This window comes from Protopterus annectens, chromosome 3.part0 (assembly GCF_019279795.1).
Source record: "Protopterus annectens isolate FY-2018-M chromosome 3.part0, PAN1.0, whole genome shotgun sequence".
Classification (NCBI taxonomy): domain Eukaryota; kingdom Metazoa; phylum Chordata; order Ceratodontiformes; family Protopteridae; genus Protopterus; species Protopterus annectens.
This window is the reverse complement of record NC_056731.1, coordinates 1764584251-1764611095: the sequence shown is the minus strand read 5'-3', so window position 1 is coordinate 1764611095 and position 26845 is coordinate 1764584251. Positions and strand designations below refer to the sequence as shown.

The following is a 26845-nucleotide window of genomic DNA, read 5'->3' as shown; positions in this document are numbered from 1 at the left end:
TGTCAGTGTGACACCACACAGGATAAAAAGAGTCTCATGGGGTAGTGATCACCTCACAGGAAAAAAAAGTGTTACATGGAATATTGACCCATCTTCACACACATGAAAAAGAGTATCAGATGTAGTAGTTCCCTACATTGTGTTTCGGTTTCCTCAGACATAATCCGTAATTTGTACAGCAGACAGTGAGTAGCTGCAACACTGTAGTAGTCCTGCAGACTATTTTTTAAAGCTCAAAATTGTATTCATCATTCAATTGTATACATCCCAACAGTACACACAGACATTAGACAGTAACCATTAATTCCACAGACCATTCTCAAAAAGTCCATTTTGTCCCATAATACTGGTCTCATTAGGGATGGATCCTGGCTTATACATTTCCTTCCTTAAACTCTACGGCATATACAGATGCTAGTTATCCCTGTCTATCTAAATATTGTAGCCATCATAACCAAATATTATTGAATTTCTGCCTGTTTCCCCAGACTGATCTCTCCTTCTCTACCATCATATCATCTACTGATGGCATTAGTTTCTGTATTAGAATTTTCTTTTGGACTTTCCAGACCTTGTGATAGATGTTTTTTGCTAACAATATAATTTTCCACACTAAGCATGCATTATGTATTGGAATTTGTCCTTTTTTCAAATCTCTAGGAAAAACAAAAGGCTAAGACTTTGTTCTGTGCCTTGCTCCACTGGATCTTAAAAAACCCTTGCAGTTCCCTTATGAAGTTACCTAATATCTCACGCCACCAGAAGATGTGATCCTAGTCACCTTATACCTCATTTGTACACCTCAAACATGGCTGATCAGTTGCTAGAAATATATTAAACAATCTCTCTGCGGTGTGAAAATATTTATGACAGCATCTTCAGGTCAATAGTCTAAATTTCCTAGACTTTTTGTCTGTCCTACTTATGGTGCACATTTGTTACTAAGTTATTTTTTCTCTCTTTCTGTAACAACTACATATACTGTCTTAACTTTTAAGACTAATGCATGTTTCATTAAGTGCAGCACTTTGTATGCCCTAGATATCATCCCTCCTGTCTTATCTCTGTAATCTACTTTACTACAGCTGACCACTCCTCCTGGAGATTCCTGTGTCCGGTTTGTTAAAGCACTATAATTGATTCCTCTGTGGGATTCATCTTTGCACTTCATCATGAGAATCATTTCTTCATTTTAGATATATTGTTCCAAAAATGCAAGGATCCTGGTCCCTTGCTCTCCAGCTCCAAATAATTATCCTGAACTATTCATATTTCTTCCTCCATCCTATTCAGAATGCTTCCTTTTGTCTCTTATTGGAGTTTTTGATTGCCTACATTAAGACTGCCTTGTTGACCACTTAGTCCTTTGCTTTAATGTGTTTATGATTTGTTGCGTCACCCAGATGTGCAAGGTTTGCTGCAGTTTTTTATTTGCTACTCCTTAAACTCCATGTATGAAATATGCTACTCATGAAAAACTGTATGAGGTAATCAACGTGTTGTTTTGCTTGCCTTTGTCATGCCTTTTGCTTTAACTTAATTATGTGCACTCCTTGGTTACTCCTGAAAACAGTCACTGGTTGTGAACTACTTAAGAAAGTGCAGTACAAAGTTAAAATACTTCTAAGTTTGTTAATGTTTTCTATTTTTGATAAATAAAGCTTTACTGTATGGTTTCTGGTTATTTGTGCTCAAACTTCAAAAACAAGAATAAATAACTGCAATGGATGACTACCCCATTCAGGTTTACTTTCTCTATCATGCATCAACCAAAGTCAGGATAGGTTCTGGCTTCCCCATTCACATGACCTTGTATTAGATTAAGTGCATTATTAGAGTATGAATGAATGAATTATCTATTTAACTCATTAATAAAAAACATAAGATAATCTTGCTTTATTATAGCTATGATATACATGTGAATGGCAAATCCCCCGGCCTAAACTTGGCAGCAATCTATAAAGAGACTTCAGTTACAGGGGGCAAGGGTTATTGGTTCATACTCAGTACTTGGATCTTGCAAGAAGTCTTTAACATTATACTACATACTGGCTTACAAATAGGGCAGTATTCATAGTCATTTATGCAAATGTATGAGTATGAGTATGTATGAGTACAATGCCCCATTCAGAATGTATCTGACACGACACCTGCAGCAACTGGAAAGGCCCCAAAAGTTCCTCATCAAAAGGATAAAGGGTCTCAAAAATATGCCCTATGCTGCCCGACTGAAGGAACTTCAGCTCTACTCAGTCGCTTACCGTCTGCTCAGAGGTGACCTGTGCCTGACATACAAGGCCATGTCCAACCCAGAACTGATGAACATGCTTCACCTCAAAAAATCTAGATCCCTCAGAACTACAAGGGAGACTTAAACCTTGACACGGTTATTAATAGGATGTGCTGGAGGGACAGATTCATCACCCAGAGACTCCCTATGCTGTGGAACAAAATCCCGATACATGTGAGGCAGAGCACCTCGCTGACTTTGTTCAAGAGAAATCTTGACCAATGGATGGGAGATCGAAGATATACCCCAGGGATTATCTCAGTGTCACTGCTTGACAGAGGCACAGCAAAATAATGGGCATAGTATCCTTCAAACTAAAGGGGTGGCGAAAGCCACAAAACTCTGGGCTAGGCTTATAAATGCCCTTGGGCAGATAGCCTAGTATGAACCTATGAACCTAAATGTGTTTAGGCTAGCTGTGATGTTCGTGAATGTCCGCAGCTGAGCTGTGATTCATAGAGGCCATTTACACAAATGTGCAATGACCTTGACTGAACCTATGCAAATGTACAAATAATGAGATGCAAATGAAAAATGCTCTAACAGCGTATGCAAATTAAGTATTCTCTACACCATTTGCAATTCATAGTGAAAGTTTCATGCTTGTTTGCGCTGTCTGCAGATATGTTATAGAAGGGGATGTCTCACCAGATCTGTCTGAGTTCCAGTCTATGATAATGCTGTCACTTGCAGCTAATTTTGCTATTTCAGGGTCGGACTTGTTTGTCTTGGTTGGGACAAAACCACTTGTTCCCAGCGGTGATCACTAGTCAAGAAAGCAAAAATATAAACAAAGGATAACTCAGTATAATTTTGGAAATCAGGAAATCCTTGATAGATTCAGGACAGGGACTTTATAAAGATCTTAGTGGGTATGTCTGACCCCATAGGGGTACTTGAGGAATACGTGGACTTTCTATCCTTGTGAAAATTAAGTATGTATGGCCCTCACTATATTTACCATGGGAACCTTCCAGAGACATACTGGGGACACGCTGGGGATTTCACAGGCTTCTGCCTTGAGGATATTCTAGCAGTTCCTGCATGTTCTCTTGGCATGTGTGAACCAGTATATCTATTTCCTGGTGGTCGCCCCAGGTCTGAGCCAAGTCTATGGGTGTCTCTTATTGGGTGGCACATTTCCCTGAGGTACTCAATGTGATATATTGCATCCAAGTTGTAATTAGGGTCCCATTTTGTCCATAGAGTGAGCATTAACACAGTATGAAGGGCTACCACTCCATCAATTGCCAGGCAGTGTCTGAATCATGGGGTTGCATCATGAATGTTTCTGCCCAGCATCCTCCCAGTGCATGTGGTTCCCATATCTAGCACACTAGCTCACTGTACCTCCTCTTCCTACATGGTAGGATACCCAGAGGTCATCTTGTTGGTAAGTGGAAAATATATTTTTGGCATTGTATTTAAGTAGTTATTTATATTAAAATGCATTGCTGAATACTAAACAATTATTTTTGTTTGTTTTGTCTCCCCCTGACCTTTCTCTTTCCTCTCTTTTTTTTTTTCTTCAGATGATGCTGGATATCTACTGGAGCCATGGCTCATGCTGCCAGTGAGAAATCCAAGTGGAGCTGCAGCGAATATGCATAACACATCCATGTCCCAGACCTGTATTGTAATCGAGAGGATCTTTGGACTTTTGAAGAGCCATTTTAGATGCCTGGATGAGTGTGGGGGAGCCCTTCACTATGACCCAGCTACTGCCTGTTGTATTCAGCATAATTTGATTATGCACCAGTCTAGTGGTGAAGTGACCTATGCTGTCTCTACAGCTTTCAGTTCTAGTCCCACTATAACTAATAATGTCCAGCTGGCAGCAGTAGTAAAGGACCTCATGTGGCAGGTTCGTGGATGGCATACTGCTGCACAGTTAAAGAGGTGGTGGTGGCTAGTCCAGAACAATGAACCATGATATTCAGGTTAGGCTTTCCTTTTTTGTAAAAAAACACATAGAGTATAACTGATGCATGCAGTGATATCTCTGGGCTATGCTGTGTGGTGCATGGCCTGCTTTCAGTGTTCAACTGACATTCTAACTCTCTCATTACCTTAATTTTTTATTATTTTTACAACAGTTACTTATATAATTGTTAGTTAAAGTCATTCCTAAGTGCTCACTGACTCCTGTTCAGTGATGTAGTAAGGTATCATATAAATAATAATCACATTTGTCAGTCCTTTGATGAATAAATTCTGCTGTAGTGCTCCACTTAATCATGGAAGCACTGAATGTACACAACATTTTAATATTTCATGAGTTAATGTATTGTAAATGAATGAACACATATTTTATATATATATATATATATATATATATATATATATATATATATATATATATATATAATATTAAAAGTCATCTTCTCAAATTCTGTTTTCTGCAATACTACACATCAGATTATTCTTATGTTGTCATACAGAATAATTTTTTTCTTCAGAGACATACAAAATATCATCATTTTGCAGTGGTGAGGGTGAAGTGGCAGCAGTGTAAGTTTACATGACAGGATACTCATTTTAATCTGTAATTCTCTTATTATATTCCCGCCTGAAAAATGTTTTATTAAAACATTTATGTTGTAGTTAACTGCCATCTGTAGCAATGGTAATGCATATAGCATTGATTTTTTTTACCATTCCTTGATGGTTTTTATAGTGGGTTTACAGTGATGCAATACATACATTTGCAAAGCTGGTACTCCCCCACAAAATATTTCTATTTTTTTTGTCTTATTTCCCTTTGTGTTAAACATTCAGCTGTGTCTTTGAAGGTGCAAGTGTAAAGCTACAGAATTGTCAGACAGGATTCACAGTAATTCAAGATCAAATGAGCCATACACATCTACTAAAGACAGGCTAGGTGACGCTGCAAGTGATTTTGAAGAGAGGCTACCACGAGAAGTGTAAGATATGTTGTTCTATTGTCATGACATACTTTATGCAGGTGACCCTGCAGGCACTTATCTGACAGTGTTGTGTAACTGTGATCATGACTTCGAATGGGAGGTACTGTTAGGTGTACATGAATGTTGATGTGACCTGCAAGAAGTCTGTCATATTTGTTCACCTAGACTACTTAAGTACTTTCTTGAGAGGCAATTGTACTTTCATGTGATCTCCTGCTATGTGTCTGGACTGTACCCCATCCTCTTCCCCTTAGAAGACACTGATGCAGCCAATGATGCTTGGTGTGCCACCATATTATGCATTGGTGTGATCATGGTATTATTCCTACTCTATGCCACTTCCAAGTAGTGCTGGGAATCCTCACACATACCCTGTAGGACTCTGACCATTTCCAACTGATCTCTGTGGTAGTGCTCTGAGCCCTAACAATGTCACAGCACTTTTCTTGTTAGGCAGCCAATATTTTATGTGTTTCCTTGGGTAGGCATAACAAATTCCTGTTTCTGGCTCCCTTTTGTAAAGGTGTCTCTGTGGAAACTGTTACCCCTGAATGTCTGCCATCATCCTGAAAGTGTACCTCTGGGTTTGGAGATACTGATGTTGAGGTGCGTGATTGTTCCCCCTATACAAGTATAGAAGGGTGAGTATAATGTCATCATATGCAAGACTTTGTGATGCACACTGTCTCTTCTTGCACAATTACTAACATCAAATAATGAAAACAAAACCACTACACCAGATAAAGTCCAACTCCCGCTCCAAGTAAATAAAGCAATGAGTTCAAACAGGCAGAGGACCAGCATGGCATAAAAACAGAAACATTTATTGAATACCAAAATAAAAGGTTAAAAGATGTGCAAGCGCTTTCACGTAATGCTACTACACTTCATCAGTCACAACTGCTATAAACAAGCTACTTTCCTTTTAAATAATCAGCATCTAATCACTTTCAAAGACCAGTTACAACTAATTTGTCTCATTAAGTAAAATCGAATGTGTTAAAGCCACCACACTACAAGTTACAAAACTCTGCTTATTAGTAGCGACTCATAAACAATAAAATAAGACCTAAATGGTCTTGCTCTTGGTCAGACTACCATTTGGATTAATAGTAGCATTCCACAGTAAGATTGGGCATCCTTTGGTAAGGGCCTTAAAAGCAGTTGATAGATAATGGCTGGTGGCAGCTGGTATTACCTTATAGTCTGGGCAGAAGGGGGCATAACTAGTAAACCTGTGCCAGCCTTTCCAAGGTGTGTGTTTGTGTTTGTATATAAATCAAATCTCAAGGTATGTGTGTGTCAGCTACTTGGACAGGGACATGAAGCACTGGTTGGACAGAGAGGGTGCTGGAGGTTTTGGCTTGGCCACTCAGCTGAGATCTCACCCCTATAGCTGTACCAGTGGGGAGTCTTATTGGGGATCTGCAGAAAGAGGGAGAAACCACCTCCAGACTGACTGTGATCTCTGTTGGCATGTTGGTGAAGGGAACAGAGGGGATGAGGAAGTGATGTATGTTGTAGTATGCTGTTAAGGAGAGGAATGCAGAAGGTCAGATGGTAGTTTATTTTATGAAAAGGATGGACATGGCCGTGGTGAATACATATTTTAAGAAGAGGGAGGAGCACAGGGTGACATACAAGAGTGGAGGAAGATGTACACAGGTGGATTATATCCTATGAAGGAGGGCCAGTCTGAAGGAGATTGGAGGCTGTAAAGTGGTGACAGGGGAAAGTGTAGTTAGGCAGCATAGAATGGTGGTCTGAAGGATGATGTTGGTGATCAAGAAGAGGAGGACAAGTGTGAGAGTAGTGCTAAGATCAAATGGTGGAAGTTGAAAAAGGGTGATTGTGAGCTGGAGTTCAGGGAAGTGTTAAAACAGGCACTGGGGGGCAGTGACGAGTTACTGAATAGCTGGGTAAAAACAGCAGCAATGGTAAGGGAGACAGCTAGAAAGGTACTCGGTGTAACATCTGGACAAAGGAAGGAGGACAAGGAGACCTGGTGGTGGAATGAGGAAGTACAGGAGAGTATACAGAAGAAGAGGCTGGCAAAGAAGTGGTGGGATTGTCAGAGATGAAGAAAGTAGAAAGTATAAGGAGATGAGGAGCATGGCAAAGAGAGAGGTGGCAAAGGCTAAGGATAAGGCATATGGAGAGTTGTATGAAAGGTTGAACACTAAAGAGGGAGAAAAGGACCTGTACCGATTGGCTAGACAGAGGGACCGAGCTGGGAAAGATGTGCAGCAGGTAAGGGTGATAAAGGATAGTGAGGGAAACATACTCACAAGCGAGGAGAGTGTGTTGAGCAGATGGAAAGAGTACTTTGAGAGGCTGATGAATGAAGAGAATGAGAGAGAGAGAGAAGGTTGGATGATGTGGGGATAGTGAATCAGGAAGCGAAACAGATTAGCAAGGAGGAAGTATGGACAGCTATGAAGAGGATGAAGAATGGAAAGGCTGTTGCTCCAGATGGCATACCAGTGGAAGCATGGAGGTGCTTAGGAAAAATGGCAGTGGAGTTCTTAACCAGATTGTTTAATGAAATCTTGGAAAGTCAGAGGATGCCTGAGGAGTGGAGAAAAAGTGTTTTGGTACCTATTTTTAAGAATAAGGGTGATGTGCAAAGTTGTAGTAACTACAGAGGAATAAAACTAATCAGTCACAGCTTGAAGTTATGGGAAAGAGTAGTGGAAGCTAGGTTAAGAAGGAAGGTGATGTTTAGCGATCAGCAGTATGGTTTCATGCCTGGAAAGAGCACTACAGATGCAATGTTTGCTCTGAGACTGTTAATGGAGAAATATAGGGAAGGTCAGAAGGAGTTGCATTGTGTCTTTGTGGACTTGGAGAAAGCACATGATAGGGTGCCTAGAGAAGGAGTTGTGGTATTGTATGAGGAAGTCAGGAGTGGCAGAGAAGTATGTAAGAGTGGTACAGGATATGTATGAGGGTAGTCTGACAGTGGTGAAGTCTGCATTGGGAGTGACAGATCCATTTAAGGTGGAGGTGGGATTACATCAAGGATCAGCTCTGCACCTTTTTTTATTTACAATGGTGATGGACAGGTTGACAGATGAGATCAGACAGGAGGCCCCATGGACTATGATGTTTACAGATGACATTGTGATCTGTACTGAGAGTAGGGATCAGGTTGAAGAGACCCTGGAGAGGTGAAGATATGTTCTAGAGAGGAAAGGAATGAAGGTCAGCAGGACTAAGACAGAATATGTGTGTGGATGAGAGGGAGGATAGATGAATGGTGAGGATGCAGGGAGTAGAGTTGGTGAAGGTGGATGAGTTTAAGTACTTGGGATCAGCAGTTCAGAGTAATGGTGAGTGTGGAAGAGAGGTGAAGAAGAGAGTACAGGCAGGGTGGAATGGGTGGAGAAGAGTGTCAGGAGTGAGTTGTGACCGACGGATACCAGTAAGAGTGAAAGGGAAGGTCTACAAGAGGGTAGTGAGACCAGCTATGTTGTATGGGTTGGAGACGTTGGCATTGACAGAAAGGCAGGAGTCAGAGCTGGAAGTGGCAGAGTTAAAGATGTTAAGATTTGCACTGGGTGTGACAAGGATGGACAGGACTGGGAATCAGTATATTAGAGGGTCAGCTCAGGTTGGACGGTTTGGAGACAAAGTCAGAGAGACGAGATTGCATTGGTTTGGACATGTGCTGAGGAGGGATGATGGGTATATTGGGAAAAGGATGCTAAGGATGGAGCTGCCAGGTAAGAGGAAAAGAGGAAGGCCTAAGATAAGGTTTATGGATGTGGTGAGAGAGGACATGCAGGCGGTTGGTGTGACTGAGCAATATGCAGAGGACAGGAAGAAATGGAAACAGATGATCTGCTGTGGCGACACCTAACGGGAACAGCCGAAACAGAAGAAGATGCATCTTCGTGACATAAATATGTCAGAACACTGCATAAACTGACAAACAGATTATGCTAGGAGTTTAAACAGTAGCCGGAGTCCTAGGGCAGCTGGCTAGGAAGGCATGGGAGTAAGGGGCTAGTGGTAATTTAGGCATTCCAGGTTTGGGGAGTTGGTTTTATCCCATCATAGAAGAACCACTTGGAAGTAGGCCCAGAAATGCATCTACACACACACACACACACACACACACACACACACACACACACACACACACACACACACACACACACACACACACACACACACACACACCAGGAAAACACAAGCCCAGCTAAGGATTTTTATCACTTTAGTGATGTTGTGCCACACTCAGCTCAGCATGGTCAAGCATTGTGCAAAGATTGCTGGTCAAGAAGAGAAGGGTTGTAAGTCCATAAAGTAAAAATCCTGACCCAGCTAAGGATGATAGCCTGTTAGTAGCCAGCTGTCACTCTCACTGCTGGCCTTCAAACGGAAAGTTCAATAAAGCAAGTCCTTACTGGGGAGAAAATAATCCTTCATACAGTGATACGGATGTAGTGGTCAGACAAAATGGGACTTTGGGCTAACAAATGTGGTTTGATTGTCAAGCCAGAAAGGGGCCAGAAATGTCAGCAGTTATAAACATAAACTTCATAAATGGCCTTAATTATATTTAGACAGTCTATATTTCACACATTTGGTAAGCTAATCTTTAGAAAAACATCAGCAACATATAGTCATGTTATTTTAACTGCAAATTATACTTATAAAATAAATGGCTGTACATACCAGCTTTTCTATATCTTGCATAAAGATGTTCTTGTAATCCGCTAAAATTGTGTTCATGTTCGGTGTGGACTTCTCTCCGGTAGACAAAACAACTGGCAACAGAACTACCATCAGTGCAGGAATACCAAATGTACACCTAAAGAAAACTAAATTGTGATAACATTGACTAAGCAAAAAGTCTATGAACAAAAGTTGCAAGTCCAACTGGCCACTGTATATATCTGAAACATGCGCCTAAATATAAACTGTGTTCATATGTATCTATAGCATGCATCTAAATTCAGCTGTGCTCATCTAGCAGCAAGTTCTGTTATTTGTAAAGATATAAATAATTTAAGCTCTTCCTCTAAAAAGGCCATTCAATAAATGTGTATCTTCTCACTGTTTACATAATGAGGCATCTTGGAAGATGCAGTCCTTTCCATTGCTGAGCACTTTTGGATTTTATGTGGGCTGTTAACCAAGATTCACATGCTGCTTGAACCCAGGTTATTTTTCCTTTACCTAACAAAAGAAAAAGAATCCCATTTAATTTTCATCTCTAATTATGCAACTTCTGTCTCCATTCTATTTTTTTTCTTTGTATTGCATGCATGCTGACTTCCTAAGCGAGGATACATCTAATTCTGCAATTGTTTTACCTGAATACAAGCTCCTTGAAATAGACTTTTTAATCAGTATATCCTATGTGTTAAATACATCTCAATAACTAAATGTGTATCTTGACATCAAACTTTATATTTTACTGCCAGCTTTGTGGTGCAAATGGATAAAACTCCGGCAGTGACCCAGAAGACCCAGTAATGACTAGCATCACAAGCACTGGAGGACCTAGTCAGGGATGGTGTGATTTATCCACTGATACTGACTCATCCATCTTGGGTGGAGATGGAGTCATTTCTACCTGCTGTAGCCCTAACATCCAGTAATCACTGGATTTTACAGCAATGCAGTGTGAAGCACTAAGGATGACCTCACACTCTGCAGTGCATTTGCATGCTCTCAACAGGGCCAGGTGCATGCATCACAAGGTTAGCACTGTGGGATATCTACTTATCTAGGCAACTCCATGGATAACAGGGAGTTCAGGTAAGTCAGAAAATCCTGATGTCTACCTTTGTGAAAGCTCCTCATAAGTTCTTAGGAAGAAGCGAGAAGCTGATGGTGAAAAGCAGTGGGGAGAATAAAATAGAGAAAGGGGGTATTGTTTTTGTGCTCTTTAGATAGATTAGTCTTGTTTCACAAAACATTTATGTTTCAGTGCCAAGTACGAGAATTTTTTTCCTAGGTGCTTTTTGTCTCCATGCCTGATAACCACAAAGCTTCCATCAATCAAACATACCCATTCATTCCATTATCTGGAACTTTTACCTAGGAGCAGGGTGAGAACTGTCCTGAGAAAAGTCATCATCCAGACAGCCATGATGGTACTTTCTGCTTCCAACTGCATCCCTACATCTGCTAGCATTGCCATGGAGGTGAGTACGCTGTTATAACCAGAGCCATCCAGATTATCCCTAAGATGCCTATCTATGTAATTTAGCCATGATCAAGGACATTCTGTCCCATCAACTGGATAACTCTGGCTTACCACACAGACTGGGACCCAAAGAGTGTCCTATCCATGTAGCTCCAGCAGACAGGTGGTCTTACCAATCAGCAGACCACACCATTTTCATTGTGAAACATGCAGGAGTTTTCCTCCTGCCCTAACTCTACCCTAAGGTGGTGATAACATATGTACCACATCACCATATGCGCATGCTCCAACATAAGTACACATGGCTGACAAGGATGTTTTTAAATATATTAATTCTGTGAGGTTTCATTGGAATATTATTTTTCTTGATGATTTAAAAAGTCTTTTAGGAATGGTCCCTGTTGTGTTTTTTAGTAACGGAAAAAATATTAAATCTATTTTGGAGACTGACACAGGCAATAGGAAATCTACGTTTAAGCAGAGGATTAAGAGAAAATGTGGGTTCTGCAGTGTATGTAGGTTAATACACAAAGGACCCTATATTGCAGTCAATAGTTTTATAAGAATTACCTCTTGTGCTGGGAGGTGCAAATGCAATACAACCTCCGTAGTCTACCTTGCTATGTGCAGCTCATGCAATGCTTTTTATGTGGGGAAGCCGAATATGAGATCAAGAGAAAGGATATGAGAACATTTTTATGATATTAGGAAAACAAGTCCATTAACGCCTTGTACAGGTGGGTGCCTTAATTTCAAGAAGTTTTTTTTTTTGTCATTGATTGAGTTGTCCTTGGAAATTTTATGGGAGACTTTGATACACTTCTTAAATTTAAAGAGTTAACTTGGCAACTGAGGCTCAATGCCTCAGTTGCTCCTGGTATTAATGATGATTTATCCTTGTCTAGTGTTTTAAAAAAGAAGGATTATATTGTATGTGCATTATGTAATTTAATTGTGATTTTTATTGTTATTTATTTGTATTTTTATGTGATTTTTATGCATTCACGTTTCAATATTCATAATTTTCCATGCAATGCATATCATATATTTGTACACTCTTGTAGTTCAAAATTGTTGGTTGTGGCATTTTATCTGATATGATTACATCATCCAGGATATGTAAATCTCTGATTTCTTATTGGTTGTTACATCAGGATTTAAATTCTTGTATTACGGCAGCTCTTCACTCTGAAGTCTTATGTGTGCTTAAGACGAAAGCATGTAGTCTGGTTTTATTATTTTAGTTTATTCTAATAAACAAGTGGCATTTGTAAGTTGGCTGATTTCCATTTATTTTTATTTTTGGTTCTTGTTTGATTTTGTTTAACTGCCCAGCAGTGGGCATGTTATTTGTTAAGTGAATGACTGTGTGTTTGTGTGTGTGTGTGTGTGTGTGTGTGTGTGTGCGTGTGTGCGTGTGTGTGTGTGTGTGTGTGTGTGTCTGTGTGTCTGTGTGTGTGTGTGTGTGTGTGTGTGTGTGTGTGTGTGTGTGTGTGTGTGCGTGTGTGCGTGTGTGTGTGTGTTTGCATCCAGTGACATACCAGTGTCCTATCCAGAGTTTGCTTCTCTGATTTGCACCCAGTGATTGCAAGTTTAGGCTCTGACATCTCAGCAGAAAGAATTTCTTAAAGAAGAGCTGAGTGACCATTTAACATAGCTGTTGGTTATTCACCTAGAAGGGGTTGATCAAGATGCAAAATCCAGAAATGAGTTTTGGTGAAATAGCTTGAGTTTTTATTATTATCTTACTCATTTTTTCCCCAAACCGCCATGGAAAAATAATCTACCTCTAGTAAATAGTCTTCTTTCTGTTTTCTAATTTTCTTTATGTGCAGCTCCGTTGCAATATGTGTTACAACTTACAATATGGCCTTATCCCAAGGCTGAACCTAATCACAATGCATTCCACATACTTCTCCCCACCACTGTCTTGTTATTGCTTCTTTTTTTCCACCAATGCCTTGGTGTATCTTTTCAAAGATGCATTTAACTATCCCCTTATCTGTGCTTTAGTGCCTTTTGGTTATAGTGTGCACATTCATCTCGTGTTCATATTAATTTTTACTCTGTGCTATGACTTCTTAGACATCTTACATACGTACCCTGATTGAAATGGTATATCCCCAAACTGTCTGGAGGCATTGTGCTGTGACACAGTGAGAGAATGGGTATTTCCTATTCTGGAATGGCAACATCGTCAGGATTATCACCACTGTCTTGCATCCAGTGAGTTTTGCGACAGGCTCTGGGTATAAAATAAAATAATACTTCCATAAGACCAGGCAACATACCAGGTTGAATTCTCATCAGTGTCAAGTATGCCCCAGGTGAGCCTCTACTTAAAGTGTTCAATCTTAGCCTGTCTGCAGTTAGCGTCCATTTCCTGGAGAATAGCCAGTGGGACAGCCCCACACAAAGGTGACATCTCAACAGACCCAGGTAATTATAGACCCATCAGCCTCAGCAGCCCTGGAATGCATCATAGCAGAATTCATTTATGCAAACACAGGCAACTTAACTTAACTAGACCCCCATACAGTTTGGTTTTATGAAGTGCAGGTCCTGCATCCTGAAACTAGTAAATTTCTTTAATAAGGTTACAAAGGGTGTGGCTAATGGTCACTCTATGCACATTACTTACCATGACTTGGCCAAAACATTTGATACTATTCCCCACTCTGGAATTACTGAAAAATTAGACAAACAATGTAAACCCCTATATTATCTGCTGGATTTTAAATTGGATATCTAACATTTCCCAGGTTGTGAAAGCTGCTTGTATACTCTATGAATGTAAGATTGTAACAAATGGTGTGTCCCAGGGATCCTTGCTAAGGCCTGACATGTTTAACATTTGTTTTGTATACATCCAAGTCAATATATCATAAGTGTTTGACAATGTTTGCTGATGACTGCAAGATGAGTGTTATCTGCTCCTTCTCTGATATTAAACAGCTCCAGCATCTTTGGCTATATGGATTACTAATCTTCTGTACATGTATGCTTTATTATTTTCTTTGCCCCTGCCTGAACTGTTTAATTTTCTGATTGGTGAGGTTTATGTTTTCACTTCATTGGGTTGTTTTTGTAAGTTAGTATACCTTTTAGAAGAGTCTATATAGCAACATAAAACAAAGCCAGTCACATTAACCTGATTGCTAAGCTTTAAAGATGTGTTGCATTAAAATGAAACATTGCAGAAATGCAAATGCATTTTAAAATAGTAATAGAATGCCAACAGAATTACCACAGAACCCCAATTCACTCAGTAGCACCCACTGGCAGTCACTGAATTTATTTTATTTATTTTTATTTTACATTTGTTGACCGGGCTAGTCCAACTGGATACATGTCCATTTTCAGTGGAGGCCGAGGGAAACTCCAAGGTCATAGTTAGATTAACAAAAACATTGATGTTGTTACACAAAATAATATACTGGTTAATACATATACAATGATAAACCTATAACAAGTTAGTACAATTAAATACACTGATGCTTACAGACCAAATAAGAGAAAACAAGAATTATTAAATGATTTAACAAGGTACAGATTAGAATAGCCAGACAAGGAGGGCTAGAATAGGGTGTTCTTTGGTTTTGAGGCTAGAGAGTGCGACTGGGACAATAGCTTGTTAGTCTGGACAGGAGCAAGGGCATAACCATTTGGATTTCAAGTATGCTCTAAGATGTAATTTAAATTGGTGCTGAGAGGGCATAAGTCTTAGGTTGTTTGGTAGTGCGTTCCAGGATTTGCCAATGGAATTGGCATATAGTGCATCACCACCAGCATTATTAGATTTAATGGTCCTTACTTGAAGACTTTTGGAAGACCTGAGGGAGTTAAGGTTGGAGTACTGGGTAAGTATTTTGTTCAGTGAGGGAGTATTACCTGGATGGTTAATAATTTTAAAAGCCTCAGTAAGCTGGTTGAATTTGAGTAAATTGGACAGTTCCAGCCATTCAAGAGATCGATTCCTGACTGTTAGCATGATGGACCAAAACTCCATGGAGCTCATAGGCAAAGAAAATTTACATGTATAAAATCTTTTCAACTGAACATATAAAGCAGATTTTTTTAATTATATTTTCAGTTAAAGTCAGATGTTTGCCTTACATGTTTAGTTACATTTGAACTACTTAATTGTGACACTGAATACCTCAAATGTAATACTGTGATTATTTGCCCAATAATACATATATGCTTCTCAGGTCTACCAGTATACCAAAACAACCATTTCCAAAATAAATGGCAATGCTGCTCTTACAATATCTAAATTAGTGATTGCTTTGCTATCCGTTGTTAACATACTCTAGCATCAGTTACTCTGCCAGGGAACCAATTAGTATATCTCAGATTCTTATATAATTTCTTACACAAGTTGCTTGATATTTCTGTAGTACTCTTTGATAATCACAATCATTCCTAGGGCTAATTGTCTCTAAATGCCCAATATACCTTGATAATGTCTATCTACATGTTCAGATATTTGGTCACTTGGTATAAATGTACCCATGCTAGCTTTCTTATAAGGTTTCCATATTCATTTTTTCATGCTGTAGTTTGGGTGTAATATAACTTATACACAATAATTTCATAATTTCTAATTTTGGGGCTTTTATAGATTTATATAGCCAATAATATTTTATAAAGCAACCTTAGTATACCATGAAAGGAGATTCTCCGAACCTCAACTCCTTGAGACTTGATTTTAAAATAAGCAACGGAGATGTCCGTTGCTTATTTTGGAAGCATTTAATAACTGTCATTAACTTGCTGGTTAATATAATCAGAAAAAACACAAAGCTTGATCTATCTGTACATATACCCAGATCTTTAAATGAATCCACAGTTTCAATCATTGTATGCTCATTCAGATATTCAGACTTCAATCTATGTTTCCGAAATCACACATGCCTAATTTTTAATGCACTTATCAAATTACTTTTCTGGGTCCAGCTGGTCAATTTAGTCAAGTTCTTTTGCAGACATACTATATATGTAACAAATATAATCAGATCTCAGTTGCTTATTTGTATACAGACTGTAGATGTTAAAGCCATTTAAAAAAAAGATATAATCTAAACAGACCCATGAAAAAGTAACCTAGAATTTCATCTCCTGCAGTGTAATTCTTGCCATCTCCTATTTGTAAACCAAGTTATCCATCTTATCAAGATTACATTACTACCTAATTATTCTAATTTATTGATCAGTGTTTTGTGTATGACCCTATCAAAAGCTGAAGAAAGGACTACATAAGTGATATCACAACATATTGTTTTCATTTATAGCTAGTATATTATTATAAAATAACACATTACAGGTAGTTGCAGACCTATTCTGAACATATACATTGTGATATAAGGTATCAAGTTCCAAGCTTTTCTATTCTGACACTAATTTATAATTTATAAATAACAGTTCCATTATTTTACAAAACAAGAAAAACTTGACTTGCAGCCTGTGTTTGCTCTATCCCCCTTTGCCTTAAAGATAGGTTTAACAAGTGCGCTTATGTTGGATCTGGCTTTCAAGCACTCTAAGGATGAATAAGACAAGGCAATCCACATGACAAATGCTGTAGAAGTGAAGCAGTAGACAGCAGTCAGTGCTATAGGTCTGAATGAGTTAAATGAAGACATCACACTTACTATTCACCATAACAACTAAAGAAAAGTGATAGGGGAGCATTATTACTTACATATAGGTGTCATTCACTTCTTAGAATGGTCAGCAAAATGCTTCTCCTTGTGAGGATTTTTAAAGCTTTGTTACCTGGAAAACAGTACACCTGTATTTGAAGCACTGTGCTACTGATATTCAGATCTCTTCATCTAGACTCATCAACGTGTTAGTGGTCAGTTAGTGAGCGAAAAAGTTAGACAGCAGTTGTATCTCTGATTTGCACTAAATTTAACTATGAGGAAGATTATTTTAAAGTGAAGAAGTAAAACACCTAATTGGCTTAGCTGTTTAGTATAAATTATTTTCTGTCATTTAAAACAAGAAACAGCACAAAACAAATGGTAAGCAAAATAAACAAACACATAAATAAAGAATACAAATAAAACTATATTAAATATATATATAAAACATCTTTCTCTGTGTTTTTCCAGACATAATCAGAAAGCAAGGGATATATATATATATATATATATATATATATATATATATATATATATATATATTCAGAGAGAGAGAGAGACAAATTATATAATATTCCAATAAAGTTATGTTCTAACATTATATCAGTATGGAAATGTATTTTATTTTAAAAATAAACTATACAGATTTTTATCTTTCAGTGCTTACACTGCTTAACATTTCCTAAAAATCAACTGTTACACACTTATACTTAAAAATCATATAATAACTGCCACAGTAAAATATTGATACAATATATAAATGTACATTTTATCAAAATAAGAAAAGCATACAAAAAGACTTTCACAGAAAGTTCAGCACACAGCAACATGATATCAAAAACACTGTGACCAGTTGGTAAGCCAATAATGCCCTCCATGGTGGGAATTATAGGGAAAATTTACTCTTTAAAGGTTGGAAACCATCCACCTGTAGCATCTGGCTTTATAATTACCCTGGGTTGACTGTTATTTATCTGTAATGCTCAATATTATTATTATTATTATGTACTTATATAACTTTGATTTACTTTTTTGCGAGCAAAGATCAATACAAACAAGGGAATTGTAAATAAATTAAATAGAAAAGCATGTGCACAGGACAAATCCACACTCTTAATGACATTTAACCTTTGTGACAGAATAAAGCAAATGAAAAAAATGGAGGGTTAAGTAGTGCACACTGCCTCAGAAATACTGATAGAAGCTATTAAACATTTCCTTATGCAAACACGAAGTTCTGAAGCACTTTAATGCAGGTGTATATGTATTCTTGGGGATCTTATTCAGGAGATTATATTGTGCAAAATGCTGGCTTAGGCAAAACAGACATCTGAAAATTTTCTCTGGGGGAAATATTAACAACCTTAGATATGCAAATGATACCACACTAATCGCTGACAATGTGGGAGAGCTGAGGAGCCCATTGTTGAAGATGAAAGCAGAAATGGAAAAAGCTGGCTTGTCTCTTAGCATCTAATAAAATAAAATTATGACATATACCACTCTCAAATCTTCCCAGACAGCTGGGAGAGAAGTGAAGACAGTAACAAGTTTTATTTTCCTGAGCTCAAATCTTTGCACATACTGATTGTAGCTGTTTTTGGAAAGAAAGCTATGCTAAATCTGTTTAAGAGAAAAGGTATCATCACATTGCCAACAAAGATGAATACAGACAAAGCATTGGTTTTCCCATTTGAATCATAAGGCTCTGAGAGTAGGAATTCTGGTAAGGTTGTGGAATAGAAAATTGATGATTTTAAACTGTGGTATTAGAGAAAACATTTCAAACTTCTGTGAGCTGCAAGGAGATCAAATATGTTAATACTGAGAGTAATAATTCCAGAATGTTCAGTGGAAGGCTGAATACTAAAACTAACACTCATATGCTTTGGCCACACAATGTGATGACAGGATTCATTAGAGAAGAAACTGATGCTGCTATATATTGACAATGACCGCAGAAGGGGACACAGCGGCTAAAGTGTAAAGACAGTATTACTGAAGTAACGAGTATGAATCAGTATTACTGAAGTAACGAGTATGAATCAGTATTACTGACGTAATGAGTATGAATTTACAAGAACTTAAGGAAAAAATTACAGGCAGAGAGGCCTGGTGTGCTAAAGTCTGTGAGGTCACAGAGTGTCAGATTTGACAAAATTATTAAACAAGAACAATACTGATTAGAAACTTACCCCCAAAATACATCTGTAGAAATAGTAGCACTTCTTTATTTCTTTCTTTTCTATCTCTTTGTCTTATAATTATGCCTACCCTTTGAGCTGGGAGGGCAGTTTTATCAGAAATTAACACAGAAAAGCTAATGTCGAATATATACACAAATCATTTGCTCTATGTTTAAAGGGAGTAAAGGGAACAGCCACCTGAACTGTTAGGTTTGGATATAAGTAGTAGCGCTTTGTCAGCAAAGCATAAAGTCCAGCTTGGGTGGTAAGATTTTATTAGGTATGTCTAATGTTATGTTATGAAATAAAAAGTTAAAAGCAAAGGTTCATAATGATGTTCGTCTGACATTGCTTTACTACAGATATAAATATAGTAGTTTCATCAAAAAAATTAGAATTGGAACTAATTTTATAGCCATTTTCTTGAAGCCAAAATAGCATAAATCCCCTTCTGATTACCGACAGAACTAAAAGTTTGTTTGATGTAACGGCTGACTATTAATGAAGTAAGCATATTTATACCACTCACATTATAAAAAAAAAAAAAAAAAACAAATATTTCTTGCCAGAAGTCTTCAGGGATTGCATTCTGGCAAACATAAGGTGAAAAAATAGGCATGAAATGATTTAGGCAAGTTGTACAATAAATCACAGTTGCAAAGTTCAATTATGCCTTTTGCTGATTAATGCTTTAATGTTTACGTTATACTGCCTTTCTAGAAATGAACTCTCATGGTGAAAGCTGATGATTAACACATTATTGCTCTGCCACTGACTGAAAATAATATGGCATAGAGAACTCATTCAGTGCTTTTGTGCATTTTGAAAAGCAACCTTGGTGACTGCCAACTATTTATAGGCATTGTCGAAAAGAAGAATGTTAAGAGTAGATTATGTATATGTTCAAGCAATACAACATAGCATGGCATCAGAATATTGTAGTGTTTATAGTAGTTTGCATACTCAAGATGTTTATTGTTTTACTATAAATATGTATTTTTATGAAAAACCCAATAAAAATCATTAATTAAAAAAAGAATAGTGTAGTGTTGTGCCATTCTCGCTTTTAGCAGTGATTTTGATTAACGCTTCCTGATCTCATTTATTTTTTATGTTCACAGACACTGCAGAAGAAGATCATTCCGGAAATAACACAACCATGTGAGTGAAACAGTGAGGAACTGAGTTCTTGACTGAAATAAATAAATAAATGAATGTATTTCAGAGGGTGGCACAGTAGTGCAGTTGATAGAGTTGTCTACTCATAGCAAGAGGTTCCCTAGTTCAATTGCTGACTGGGGTGCCTTCTGTGCAGAGTCTACATGTCTTCCCTGCATTCACATGGGTTTCCTCTGGGTGCTCCTGTTTCCTCCCACATTCCAAAGACTTGCAGTAGGTGGATTGGGTACTCTAAATTGGCCATATGTGTGAGTGCAAGTGTGTGGTGTGGAAGAACCACCGTGGTAGGGTTAGCTGTAGATGATTGTTACTTTAGAAGTGATACTCCAACAACATGTGCAAAAATGGGAGAAACGGGTTGTGGATGGATGGATGGATGGATGGATGGATGGATGGATGGATGGATGGATGGGTATATTCCAGGACTTTATCATGGGGGGTGAGGAATGCCAGACAGTGAATTAGATGGAATGGAGAGAATATTTTTATGGACTATATTGAGTACAACTGTCAGAGGAAGTGCTATATGGTGAAATTAACACAATATTAAAAAAATTCCTAAGTGACACATAAAACTCTGGAGCTGACAAGTAAAGAGCAATCAACATGTAAAAAATAGTGAATTTGCATTGTGAAATTAGAATGTTGGAGGTCACTGATTCGCTATATGCAAGCATCATTTATGTATCTGCAAATACTACTGACTGCATTCTTTTCAACTCCCTTCTACTTATGTGACATATAATGGCTGTCTCCCTTCACTCTGCATCCAGTATATTATTAATCCATTTTAATTTATTTTGCCTTTCCTCTTCTCAATCACAGTATGTGTTACTCTTCCTTGGTTATTTTTGTCATAATTCTCTGCTTTCCATGAAAAGCAGTCTCTGCAGGCTTAGGCTACATATGTTCATTCTCAGATTGCTTTTAAGCCAGTTCAGGGTCATTGGGGTGGCAAAGTCTATCTCAGCACTCATTGGGTGCAAGGCTGAACAGGATCACAATCCATTGCAGGCTGTATATACGCACTCACATATGAAATGCATACCTGTGGGCAATTTAGAGGATCAACAGGTCACCTGTGTCTTTGGGATGTGAGAGGAATCTGTAGGATCAGCCAAAAACTCACACAGATGGAGGGAGGATAAAGAGATTTTGAATAGAAGGCACATTGGCAAATAATTAAAATTGAGAGCATAGCATTTGTTAGGCAGCAGTACTGATGTATGTGCCATTCTGTGGCTCTGATTTCATCATAAATTTTGTATTTACCATTATTAAATTTAATATTCATAGAATTTTTGACAATGTGTTTTTCTTTAGGCTGTTATGTTGTTTGATAATCATTAGTAGTATGGGTGACTATCAAAACCTAGATGTTATATTGACATCTTTATTTGTTTATTTAGTCTTTCTGCTTTAGAAATCTCTGCTCATATGCCATTATTTGTTTGTTTGTTTGCTTATTATTTAACATTTGTTGGCCAAGTAGTCAGGCTGAACCCAAGAAAGATTTTAGCCACAATTGCCAAGTAGTGCATAGTAGTACAAAAAATGCAGAATAAATGAAAGACATTACAAAACAAATGTCTGGGACATTGTTCTAATAAATATTCTGGATACATTTAGTTGACATTTTAAACTGAATATTGGACAAAATATGTACCTTAAGATAACTTTGTTTAGTGCTATTACAAACCTGACATCATATCAGATGTATTAAGTGTAAGAATGAAGACAAATAGACAGCTTCATATCAGGAAAAAATGCGAAGACATTTTTTTTCTGCTTGAGATAGGGTTAGTTTGTCTGTCTGACAGTTTTACACAGACGATGGGAGTATAGGTTGCTAATGAGCTTCATCCTGGACCCACCACCTCAATTGCCTCACTCTCCATTTTTTGTATAATGAAGATGTCTAACAGGAGAGCACTTCCATTCCCTCTAATGGCTACTTCTTCCAAGAAGTCTAGAAACATAGTGTTTACTTAGATGATAAATCAATTCAGTTTCAAAATATAATCAAATACTTAATAGTTGTTTTAATGACAGCACTGACAAGCTCTTTAATAGGGAGTTGATTTATTATGAGTTTATGGCATGAATAAGCATGCACATAGGATGGATCTTTTAGTGTTTTTATAAGTCAATGGGAAAGATTCTACCTTTGTTCTTGAATGTGCAGGGAAACTTACCCAAATGTGGCAGAAAACCTGATTTGTGGATAGCACTTACACATGGGAAGGGTACACATATTTTGGGAAAATGTATGTTATTGCAAAGAGTATGATAGCGGCCTCACAATATATGCTGATTTTTTTTTTTTGACAGGGAGAGGACTTATGTTGGAGAACAGAGAAGAAATTCTGCTTTGTTTGTTTTTACATACTTCACATAGGAATGCATAGAGCAGCATGGCTCATTCTGTGGGAAATCAAAAAAAAGTGTTGATTCCATTTTTGCAAAAGCCAAAGTCTTGAGATTTCAGATTCGGAAATCATTCTAGAAGCAAGTCTAAAACCCATTTTGTGAAAGGAGTATTTCATTAGTTATGTAGATTATTGGTCCTTGCTGAATCGTACTTCAAGCCATCAGCATACTTCTCAACTGTTGAGATTTTCACAGAATGTCTAGATTTTTGCCTCATATTTTTGGTCTATTCCTCATAAAATTTATGATTTTCTGGCAAATCACGGTGATAATCTGATGACTAAAGTCACTAAATACTGACATACATTTGAGTTTCAGACTTCAAATGCTTCAGAAAAATGCATGTTAACACAAACCCTGTTATTCTAGCAACTTTCTAAGCAATATTTAAAATATGTCCCTATTTTAGGGGCCTTTGCCCCCCCCCATTTTGTAAGGCATGTCCAGATTTCTAGGACTAAGAGGTTGAGAGGTATGGCCATCAGCAGCTTATCTGTGTTCAAGCTCATCATTCATACATGCAGTTTAGAGAGAGGTCAAACAGGACTCCATCATATTGCAAATGTGTGAGTGATTCTAAACAGCTGTAGAAGAGCTAACTATTCATTAGGGGCTAATGAGTGCTGCACATTAGGACAAGTTGTAATTAACATTGCTTTTCTTAAACACATTTATCCAGGATAATGGGCAGAAATAGCCATGACACTTATACTAACAATATAAAAAATATTAGTATCTGTACTACCTACAACAAACTAATGAAACTCTTCTCATACATAACAAAAAACAATTCTTAGTAGAAATCTACTTAATAAGTCACTATTCAGCTAATGAAAAATGTCTCAGACATTCTTACCAAACTGTCTTACTCCGCTCAAAAACTACACCTTGCTTGAGGTAGTCATCGTAACCCAGGCCCAGCAAGAGGTAATACCCGTGCTCATATGAATAATATTCCTATCTGTCCAGCATCTCAAACCAGTTCAAGCCATAATTACTTGAAAATTTGCTAAATCAACCTTTGAAGCTTAAAAAATAAATGGACCTTATCTGAATCCTTTCTCATTTTAGAACAGCCTCACAGTGTTTCCCTTTCAGAGACCTGGACTAAAAATTAATTTTGTCCCACCACATACATTAAAGATAATAGAATAGGATCTAGAAATTGTAGAGGTGCTATCTCATTCCCCTTCTTGCTCTCTCTATACTTCTCTACTCTACTTTTCTATGCCGCCTATCTGTAATTAACAATTTCCTTCACAGTACGAAGAAAAAAAAAACTTTTATGTTTTTCTCTCTATATTTGATCTTAGTTTAAAACTACTAAATGACTCAGTACAATTTTGTTCTGACCAATGTAGCCTTTGTACTGTAATTCAATTCACAACTACTATATATTGTATTATTTGTCACTGCTGATGCTTGGAGCTTTTCTCCCCGGGCCTCTACTGAAAATGGGCATATATCCAGTTAGACTAGCCTGGTCAATAAATGCAAAATAAAATAAAAATAAATAAAATTAAAAAAAAAAAAAAATTCAGCAAATAGATATCAGAAAATCTGACTCACTTGACAATAAAAGCCCTAACTGGTTCATTTGCCAATTTTCAATAGAAAGTCATCTATGTAAACCAGTTGTCTCAATATATATATATATATATATATATATATATATATATATATATATATATATAAAATGTAGATATAGATGGGTCTATATTATATTTTCAAATGTTTCAAACATCGAACACCATATGGTCGACACCATATGAGCAATGTTTGAAATTTTCGAAAATATAATAAAAAAATAAAAAATAAAACTATATTTACCTAAATGCTGTAGGCAGGGGGGCAAGCCCCCCAGCACCCCCCATTTGGGGGCTGGACCCCCCCAAACCCCCACTACTTAAATATTCCTACTCCGAGATCGCACTGCATTGAAGTAAAGGGAAAATATTTCCTACGGCGATTTCCGTGTTACATGCGCGACGTTTCGACATTTCGGCCAATTGGGTTCGCTCAATACACGTTCGCCGTTGACAATTTTCGATCACACGATAGGAACCCGATATATATATATATATATATATATATATATATATATATATATATATATATATATATATATATACCCCCTCCATCCTATATTCTATTAACTCAACAAATCATAGACAATATTTTCCCAATGGCCTTCCTAAAAACTGTGCAATACTCTGTGATTTCAATACCAATGTCACTGGTACTGAATCTGGAAAAATTTAGTACAATGCTTCATATGCATGCATTTAAACAGCTAGTAAATGAACCTACCAGGCCAAACCTTCACTCATGAAACAATTCTACCTTAGACCTTATTCTAACAAACATAAAACATAGATTTATAAGTATTAATATACAAAGTTAAATCCGTAAGTGATCACTGCCCTGTTTTCTCCACCTGGTGTATTAAACCCCAAAAAGTAACTCTCCAAATAATCACAGGTAGACCTTTTCCTCAGAATCAAACTCAGTCACCAGATAATCATTTCCTTGTCATATTCTGGTCTCGCTTATATATCCTACAAAATATGACAATTGCACTAAATATATTCACTAACATTTTTCCAGAATTCAAGATATGCTTTTCCCAACTTCTACACAAAAGTTTAAGACTCAGACATGTCCCTGACCTAACAATAATCTAAAGCAAGAAATGAAACAAGGAGACATAGCCTGGAGCAAGTAGAAATATGATGCTACAAACAACAATCTTCATACTAAATGGATCCATATTAATTCAAATGAAAATGTCGTTAAGCAGCATTTCATTAGAAATGGTGCTCGTCGAACCACTCTGACTGAGATCGCATTACAGTAGGGATCAAAACATTTGCCCTTTTTCCACTGTAGTGAGATCTCAGGGCTGGTATATATAATTAGTGAGAGGTGTGGGGGAATTTGATGATCTGCATTTTTGATAAAATGCTGTTTTACTACATTTTCATTGAATGAATTACTCATAATATAGACACATATAGAGTACATTAGAAAACTAACAAGAATATCCACCAGTAGTGCCAAAGCACAATACATTAGATGAAGGCAAACAGACCTCAGTAAACACCTCAAGCTCTTCAGAAAAGAAATAAAAACCTCATAGGGCAAATATTACACCCTCTCCCAATCCTTCACCACTGCAAATAAAGAACTAGGCAGTATTCCCTAATAACTACAAGATCTACCTTTTCTCCTCTGTAAACGACATTACTAAGTTACTTTGTCCAGCTATAACAACCAACAACCATTACAACATTAACAGTACAAGCATTGGATTCACTAGCTACTGTGCAATCATACTCTCTAGCTTCCTATACAGCTACCTTTCCTTTCACTCCTCCACAGTTTCTGTGAAAGAAACTAAATCACTACTATCTAAATTTGAATCTTCAGGAGAAAAACTTTCCAGACTTCACCCTAATTTTTTTTCAAGAGGCAGCAGAACATGTTGATCAACTTCTTACACACATACACCTTGCCTCTCACAGCAGGAACTCATCCACCTGACTTCAAGCATTATACGATCATCCCACTTCCAAAGGTACAATCCTTTCAATCCAAACACACAAACTCATGTCAATCTTGTGTCGCATAAAAACATATTGGAAAAGATACTTTACAAATAACTCTTCAAGCAGCTTAACAGCTATGGGCTTCTCTGTGATTAACAACATGGATTTAAAAATTCTTTTATCACCCTGACTGCCCTGCTATCAGCTACAAATAATGTATGCAGCATTAATGAAGGACTTATTAATGTAAGAATATTTGTAAACCTAACTAGGGCTTTTGAAACAGTTAGCACAGCCTTATTTTATTCAAGCAAAAAATATTAAACTTTTGTGACAATACAATAGTCTGGTTTGAAAACTATCTTAAATATAGAACGTTCCAAGTATATTACAACATCTCAGATGTTATTACTATTAATACGGGTGTTCCCCAAGGCTCAGTCCCTGGACTACTTGTTTTCTCACTATTTATCA

General features: G+C 37.4%; 1 protein-coding gene across 4 annotated transcripts in view; it reads right to left on the bottom strand.

Annotated features, from left to right (window-relative positions):
* The window catches only part of IL7 (interleukin 7), a 1281407-nt gene that overhangs the window by 375875 nt on the left and 878687 nt on the right, over positions 1-26845 (bottom strand). Inside the window, exons 2-3 of one of the 4 annotated variants that reach the window (XM_044065798.1) lie at positions 17085-17158; positions 9901-10046 (exon numbers count right to left, since the gene is read on the bottom strand). In XM_044065798.1, the coding sequence (XP_043921733.1) occupies positions 9901-10046; positions 17085-17097 (159 nt within the window). In that variant the 5' untranslated portion in view covers positions 17098-17158. The remainder of the gene's footprint in view (positions 1-9900; positions 10047-17084; positions 17159-26845) is intronic. The other 3 variants (XM_044065800.1, XM_044065799.1, XM_044065801.1) reach the window with 3 other exon arrangements.